This window comes from Apis cerana, linkage group LG12, assembly GCF_029169275.1.
Source record: "Apis cerana isolate GH-2021 linkage group LG12, AcerK_1.0, whole genome shotgun sequence".
Lineage (NCBI taxonomy): Eukaryota > Metazoa > Arthropoda > Insecta > Hymenoptera > Apidae > Apis > Apis cerana.
The window spans coordinates 7,578,759-7,584,923 of NC_083863.1; the positions used below are offsets into that span (position 1 = coordinate 7,578,759).

General features: G+C 31.5%; 1 protein-coding gene and 1 long non-coding RNA gene across 2 annotated transcripts; one reads left to right on the forward strand and one right to left on the reverse strand.

Annotated features, from left to right (window-relative positions):
- Positions 1 to 461: 461 nt before the first annotated feature.
- On the reverse strand, positions 462 to 888 carry LOC133667083 (uncharacterized). Its single transcript, XR_009832229.1, has 2 exons — positions 750 to 888; positions 462 to 670 (listed from the first exon to the last, which is right to left on the reverse strand). It is a non-coding gene; the product is annotated as an uncharacterized LOC133667083 (long non-coding RNA).
- LOC107998912 (uncharacterized) lies at positions 526 to 3,636 on the forward strand. The gene is made up of 8 exons (XM_028667305.2): positions 526 to 622; positions 732 to 1,161; positions 1,284 to 1,424; positions 1,747 to 2,441; positions 2,532 to 2,904; positions 2,970 to 3,141; positions 3,219 to 3,327; positions 3,428 to 3,636. Exons 1-8 carry the CDS (start codon positions 526 to 528, stop codon positions 3,502 to 3,504), a joined length of 2,094 nt encoding a protein of 697 aa, XP_028523106.1. The 3' UTR covers positions 3,505 to 3,636.
- Positions 3,637 to 6,165: the final 2,529 nt, after the last annotated feature.

Here is a 6,165-nt window from a genome sequence, read left to right on the forward strand (position 1 = left end):
TATTTTTTTATTTTTATTACATAATAAATCAAATATTTTTAATATATATATATATAATTATATTATATTATAAATTATATATTAATATATATATATTAATATTATATATATATATATATATATATATATATATATATATATATATGTATATATATATATAATAATATAATAAAAAAGATTATAATTCATTAATAATTATATATTATATATATTATATGTTTAAGTGATTATGTTTTGTTTTTCATTGATTAGTCATTGATGTTCGACATTTTTAAACACTTTTTGGAGAATTTGTACAAATTGTTTTTATATTAAAAATTTATTATTACAAATTTTGGTTCTAAGTATGTGTGAAATATGTACTGTTTTACATGATTATTTTGCGAGCGTTCACAAATGTTAAAACATATCATACAGGTAACCAGAAAAATTTCGTTAAAAAAAAATAAATTTTTAACTAATTCATATAAAAATTCTTATGATATATCATTTATTTATGTAACAAGATACAAATTTTCTTAATAAATGCCTGGAGTTTGTCCACGTTGTAATCGCGAGGTTTACTTCGCAGAGGAAAAATTAGCTCTTGGAAAAGTTTGGCATACGTTTTGTTTCTCTTGTCGTTAGTATCGTAAATTATTATTATAAGATTGATCCATTATTTTTTTCCCTGTAATGTTTTTTTCATTATTTAATTATAAATGAAAGTTGTTTGAATTTATAATTTATAGGTAGCTGTAGAAAATTACTCAATAGCTGTAACGTCGTGACACATCTTAGTGAATTATTTTGCAAGAATTGTTATATTCGTCTGTTTTTATCTACTGCGAATCATGCAATTAAAGCAATACCAAACTCGTCTGCAACTTTAACACTTTCCAAGGAATTATTAAATTGTTACTGTTGCGACGCAGAAAACTCAATCGGTAACGCGTCATTAAACAGAAATCAACATTATCAATCCGACAAGTATAGACTTCGTGGTGGAGGAAGTGAAGTTGAGGAAACAAATATTTGTTTTGACGAAGAAAAAAAACATTTCATAGAAAACGAGTGTGCAAATCTAGGTATTGTCAATTCGATGACAACAATTTGTGATCCGCCACCCAGTCCTACCGCAATAACTACGTGGTACAATCGGCAACATTCTAGGTTTCGCAGGTTTAAATTTATTCTCGATATATATTTTCATTTTTTTTTTGGTTATACCGTCTATATATAAATGCCAAAACATTAAAACATTCATTTTAAAACGTCTTGTTAATGATATCTTATTAAAATAGTACGTTGTCTCCGGAGTGGCAGAAGAATAACACTAACGCGAAAGATTGTCGATTTGAAGTGCAGAAACAAGATACAGATCAATTTGAGCCAAAGACTTCGTTTAGTAATAATGAAGTCAACATTACAGAGGCTCAGTTAAGGTATATAAAATTTTCTGAATTTTCTGTATCCCTATTCTTCCAGATTTTTGTAAACTATTTCTGAAGAAATGTTTAGCCGTAAGCGCAAAAATAATTGGATATATTAGACTAGCATTTACGTTGAATTTGTATTTACCACTTTTCATCGGAAACAGAATCCGTCGGTAAGATATCGGTAGTTTAAAATCTTTTTACCGTTATAGTTTAATTTTCATGTTGTGTCATTAATTTTATTTCTATATATATTTTATATTTTTATTTTAAAACTCCAGTGCAATGGCAATTCGACAAAATAAGGCTTTCTAAGCGTAGATATTTCCAGCACAGATAAAACTCAAGTGACATCTATCAACTGGAATAATAAAATTAACAAATACGATCCCGTATACGAATTTAGTGCCAATAGCGTCACTATTCCGTCAAGACGAAAATTTGCGTATCCGCCGGTACCACCGCCTCGCAATCCGTTGCCTTCCCGACGACGAGTCTCGTTCTACGACGTCGTCTTCGGGGATATGCGCGGAAACGACCAGAATTGTATCTCGAAAATGCAAGATGATCATCATAGGCCCTGTTGCAATAATGATAATAAAAAGGAATACAATAATTCTTTCGACATTTGGCAAGCGGACGAATCGGTTGGTAAAAACGACGGCGGATACGAAAATATTAATGTAAATTATACCAAAGATAGTGGCAGAATGCATTTTGAAAAAAGCGCGTCGGACTGTGGTGAAGAAGACACGTTAAGTAAATGCAATGACATCGAGAAGAGTCGTGGACAAGATCATTGCATCGAAGGTAATTCAGAATCGCGCGCGTACAGAATAATGAACGAGAAAGATGATGCATCGTCGAAAGAAGACGCTATGACGTACGGTCATCAAAGTGGCCCGAATTCATCGAACGAACTTGATGATAATGAACGAATGCGGGGAGGATGCGGTGGACCGTGCGGACCTCGTGTTAGACTTCCATGTGGAACGGTGAAAGTTGAAACTGCTTGTCTTTGTAAAAGTAAAAACTATATTTTTGGAAAATATTAGTTTAAAATTATTCGTGGATAAAGAAGAAATATTAGGTGGAATTTTAATTTTTATATTTCAGGAGAGCCAGAACCCTGTCGCGTTGTGACATCTTGTGCGACTTGTGCAACAACACCATGTGCCGATAGACGTAGTTGTTGCTCATCGTCAAGTGATCGGCCAGTTTGCAAAAAATCAATTATTAAATGTCGTCCACCGTGCATCGGAGAATCTTCAACTTGTGGAGGAGGTGGATGTTGCGGAGGTGGATGTCGTGGTGGTTGTGGAAAACCTGGACAAACGTGTTTACCGAATCCATCAAGACTTTGCACGACACCTTGCCGACCATGTTCACCTTGTTCCCCACCAAAGCCATGCGCTCCACAAATAATTTGCTATTGCGGTCAAAAATGTGGAAATTGTTGTGGAAGTGGAAATCGTGCATGTTGCTGTCGGTAAGAATTTTTAATATTGACTTTTTATACTTTAATTATTAATCTTTTTTTTTCTATATATATAGATCAAAAAGTCCAGTATGTCGAAATCGAAGCAGAAGATGTTGTAGTACCGAAAGGGCTGAACCAATGGTCATTGACTCAGGATGTTGTCGACCGAAATCTGGTTGCGAATGTTTGGGTGGAGGAGTTGATTGTCAACGCTGTGGACGAAAAGTATATCAAGCTGAAATGCAGGTAATTTTGATTTTTAAAATTCAATAGTTTTTTTGTTAATTCACGTTGAAACACGTGAACGTTGAATACCGTTCAAGATTGTATCCGGTATGCCGTTTCATAATACATGCTTCAGCTGCTATTGCTGTAGAAAACCCTTGGAACCGTTAACATATCAAGAAAATTGTGGGGAAATTTATTGCAAACGTTAGTGTAAATTTCGAATTTTGTAAATTTATTCGTTTTTTCTTCTAGTCAATAGAACTTATTGTAGATTTTATATTTTAACATCATCTTCGCTATTTAGAATGTTATGTTCGAAATTTCGGACCTCAAGGATATGGATACGGCGTGGGACCAGGTACATTACAAACTCCTATGTGAAGTTATTATACAAAATTAATTAACTTTATTATCTCAAAATTAGTTATAAATAACTTATACATGACAATTTTTACTTCATAGTTTGTACTTCTTTTTTATAATTCATTCATTAAAAACATAATTTACAAAATATTTCCTTTGATATAATGTAATATTTATAAGAAAAAATTATTATTAATATGAGAACTTTAGTTCATCAGAAATCTTATCTTATTATCAATCATTTTATAAAAACGATAAAAGGATTTAAATTAAAAGCATATAATATAAATAATATAAAATAATATATATATATATATATATATATAGAATAAAAAGCATAAAAATACTAAATGAAAAGGAAGAAAAGAAAAATAAATCATAAAAATGTTAGAAAACAAAATCATCATCCACTGTTTCAAGATTCCATGCATCTATATAAAAAATAATAGAGATATATATACAAATTCGTGAACGGACAAAGCAGAACAACAAAATGGTTATTTTTCCATGGAAAATACGAATACACGAGAAAGATCGTACACTTTGCAAAACGGGGAAGAAAAAGAAATAAGAGTATTTGTCGAATAGTTTTATTGGTAAAAATAAAGATAGAAAGAATGGAAGAACGAAGTTGGATTCTGTGAAAGTACAGGGTATGAAACGAAAGCAAAGATATGAGAGAAAAAGAAAGAAAAAAGAAAGAAGAGAATAGGAAAGAGAAAAAGATGAAGGAAGAAAGAGTGAGTGGTTGGTTTATTGAGTCTCTCCTCTTAGTGGATTGTGGAACGCGGAATGTACGCGGGACTGCCGGCTAGAGGGGCGTTTATATAGCTTTCAAGCGCAGGAGCTTAATCTAATTTCAAATATAAATCTGTTCTCTCCTCGTTTTCCTTCTCTTTCTCTTTCCGCCTTCGTTTTCTTTCTTCGACCGATTCCTCATCCATATAGCAGCGCGCCCGCCCGCTTATATTATCCAGCTGGCTACGAATCTTTCGCTCTACCTATCAACGTTATAAGACACGCCGATTTACTTTACTTCGACGAATTATTAGCCAGATAGTAGAAACATTCCTCGTCTTCTTGCAATAAGCAGATATACATTTATTTGGACATTTAATTTAATTAACTTAACACTTTTAATAAATAAGTAATTTCATTCATACGATGATGATGAATTGATTAAAAAGTAAAAAATAATAATTGTACAAATTGGAAATATCAAAATGATTTAAGGAATAATAAGAAAGAAATTGCTTATTAAATTAGAATAAATATTTAAATACAAATCAAATATTTTTCTGATTTTTTTAGAAAATTGTTTATAATTGTATAATAGAATTTTTACATAACAGTGTAAAAGTGTATAGAATTACACGAATAACGAGTCAAGTATTTTCTCGATGTAAAGAAAATTCGCCTAAGGCTGGAATTTTTTGATACACAACACAGTAACGTGGATGCACCTGCGGTCAGGAAATCGAGAAAATATCTCCTCGGTTCGACGATCGGCTCGCTCAGTCTTTTGCGCGCGCCGCTTACTCTGAACGGTATGAAAATCAATTATTTCGTTAATTCGTGCGTTACATTGGCTGTCACGAAACCATCACTGTGAACGACAGCGGCCCAAGGCACTATTTTTCAATTCCCAATGTCGCCCTACCTTTTCGAACGTATTTCCGTCTGATACGTCCTCGCCATTTTGCGGCCTTATCTCTTTGCTTGGTTTTAAGTATGTTTTATATTCTAGGAAGAAATATTGTGCGATCAAGTACAACAATTACAATGGGATCACTTGAAATTCACATAAATGTATTCAAAAATTCGATTTTTTAAATTATTTCTTAATACATAGCGTGTAATGATTAAATAAATTAAGTTTGAGGTATGGAAAAAGATTGAATACTTTAATGTTTTAATGATTATTTATTTTATTTATTATATTGAATTTTTGTAAATAAATAATTATAATAGATAATTGTCTAAGATGAAATTATTTAATTGAGATATTTAACTTATTAATTGCAGAATGAATGGTTTATGATATTTTCTGAACTTATTTAACATTTAGTTACTTATTGATATTTGGATATATCTAGCAAATTTTGAGTGGAACATGGGAGAATGAACGCGACAATCGAGGGTAGTATCCCATGACGTGGATGTCATGTGAAATTCTGGTACGTTAAAATTAATATCTCCCATTTGTCAATGGCCGATACGTTTTCGTTGTACAATGAAAACTGGCTAAAAAGGGGAGCATACACAAATGTTAGACCCCAAAATGTTCCCTAAACATTGTCACAACATAGCTAGGTAACCGGGAAGGGTATCCATAGAAGTCACATTATAAGATATTATTCTTGTAACATGTTATAAATTGATTATTTAACACGAAACAAGCAGATAAAAATAATCTTTTCTTTCTTTTTTTTTTAATCGATAATAATACATTAATTACCGATTTCATAGATAATAATATTTTAAAATTCAAATTTTATAACAATTTTATATAACAATACTTTAATGAAACGGTTCGTTCTTTATAAGATGATAACGAATAAAGATTATAGAATAAAGCGTTTTGTTGACGCGGAAAATGAATAATTGTTTGCAGACTATGGAGAATAATAGTGATTTTATCCAGCGTATCGAATTGCTGGACATGTGGACGCAACCGTG